The sequence below is a fragment of the Curcuma longa genome, chromosome 11 (assembly GCF_044706935.1).
Source record: "Curcuma longa cultivar G26 ecotype Majalengka, Jawa Barat chromosome 11, ITB_CL_G26_1.1, whole genome shotgun sequence".
Classification (NCBI taxonomy): Eukaryota; Viridiplantae; Streptophyta; class Magnoliopsida; order Zingiberales; family Zingiberaceae; genus Curcuma; species Curcuma longa.
The window spans coordinates 33153076-33155122 of NC_133871.1; the positions used below are offsets into that span (position 1 = coordinate 33153076).

Genomic DNA, 2047 nt, shown 5'->3' on the forward strand with positions numbered 1-2047 from the left:
GATGGTCCCAATCCCACTGCACAGCTGAATTCGACGCATGGCCCCAGGGCCAAAAATATATATACCTAGCTTCTGTTGCACTCCGACCTTGAATAATTAATCGGCGTCTCGGTTCGGCGGATTCGGCAGGTTGGTTAGATCGAGAACAACCGTTTTATGTATATACTATACAGGGAGAGATCTTCGTGGATTACGATGAAAGCAGTTACATGCACAGTGAGTATAAATAGTAATTAAATATCTAGATGGAGATTGTTCTCCGTCGATCGTCACTGCGCGTCGTGGGATCCGCGTGGAATGCCATGGCCTGCAGAGCTGTCAGACACGGGCGCCAAACATGAGACCGGCGCCACATGCTTGTGTTCCCGCTACACGGCAAGACCGCCGCTACTGCGATTCTGGAAATCCCCACCCCACCTTCCGGCCGGGTCCATCCAGTTGGCTCACATGCCCTTTTAATTCCTAGCTTCTCTCTCTTTCATCTATAAATCCTCTTCCCATGCCCACAATGCCTCTCTGCATATATTCACCTAGCTAGCTATCTGCCTCCTCCTTCTTCCTTCAGTTAATGGAGGAAAAGAAGGGAGAACTGCGTGTCGTAAAGAGGTCACGGAGAGAAGGGAGGCGGGCGGCGGTGCGGAGGAAGGTGAGGAGGCTGCGGAGGCTGGTGCCGGGAGGGAGGGAGTTGCAGCCGGAGCAGCTGTTCTTGCGGACCGCGGAGTACATATACCGGTTGAGGTTGCAAGTGAATGTCCTCAGAGCTATCTCCGATTTGTACCCGCCATCGCCATGATTGATTGATCTCCAGTTGTTTGCAGAAAAGAATAGAAATGATCTATATGTTGGATACGTTTCTGCATGCTCTTCTCCTAGTTGAAAATTTTAATTAAGGTCTTGTCTGGTTGGGTTTAGATATTCTTCTTCTTCTTTTTCTTTGTAAGTTTTCAGTTTATCAATCTATTGATTTGTGCATAACAACTATAGACAATGAATTGGTTCATGTTGTGAGATTTTGATATGATGCATATAGTTGGATAAAATTGATATAGAGATTTAGATCTGTTGTGCTGGTTTAATATGAGTTTTCATTCTTTTTCCCTTTTGTGAGAAAAGAAGATAAGAATTTTTTTTGCTCTTCAAAGAGATTAGAGATGCATTGTTGTCAAAACAATACAATTAAATGATTGGGAAAATCTTGTGGAAGGCCATAATTTAGTTACATATTGAAATTTGTTAATTTGTCGTTGAGAAACAAAAATTAGGTCTATGAATTTATGGAGAGATTTTTTGTAGGTTTGATATAGGACTATTATAAAGAAGAGATTCAAAACTATTTTTTTAAACAATTTTATTAATCCTCCTTTTATACATTCATGTTTTTTTTTAATTTTTCATTCTTTTATTTTCCAAACTGAACCCTTACTGTTTACAAAATTTTTTAGGACAAGACTTTGTTCTACTTTACCTTTTTTTTCTAAAAAAAAATATTTAATTTGAAAATTATATAATGAAACAAAGATAAGTGTAAATATTTTTCATAAAGAACAATAATATCTATAGGTCAATTATACAACTAATATTACAACTATAAAAATCATAACCTCCTATATATCATACTCTATCACGAACATTAGTAAAATCTCCTTATTTCTTTTCTTTTTGTTTGTTTAGTCAAATCTCTTGAATTTTTAAATTATATATTATTTTTATATTTGGATAATTTACTAAAATATGTCCTTTACAACTAATAATATCAAAAGTGCCCCTATAATCATTTTTTACTAAAAGTTGGGCTTCAATTTCAAGAATATTTATTGTCTTATAGAATAGCTTGTGGTTATATTTTATCAAAATAAAATTATTTAAACATAAGAATATATGAATATTTTTCTTAGAGTATTTGGCAGTTTATGTCTATTCTATGTGAAATTTGTAGGCACAAGTTAATTCTATTTGAGCCTGATTTGTAGGCACAAATCACTTGCTTGCATCTCTAAAATTAAAAAATTTCAAGTTTTTAGGTATTCTGAATATAATATTGAAGTTT

General features: G+C 35.7%; 1 protein-coding gene across 1 annotated transcript; it reads left to right on the forward strand.

Annotated features, from left to right (window-relative positions):
• The first annotated feature begins 510 nt into the window (after window positions 1-510).
• Window positions 511-1056, forward strand: LOC141836843 (uncharacterized). The gene has a single exon (XM_074724309.1). It carries the CDS (start codon window positions 569-571, stop codon window positions 791-793), a length of 225 nt encoding a protein of 74 aa, XP_074580410.1. The 5' UTR covers window positions 511-568; the 3' UTR covers window positions 794-1056.
• Window positions 1057-2047: the final 991 nt, after the last annotated feature.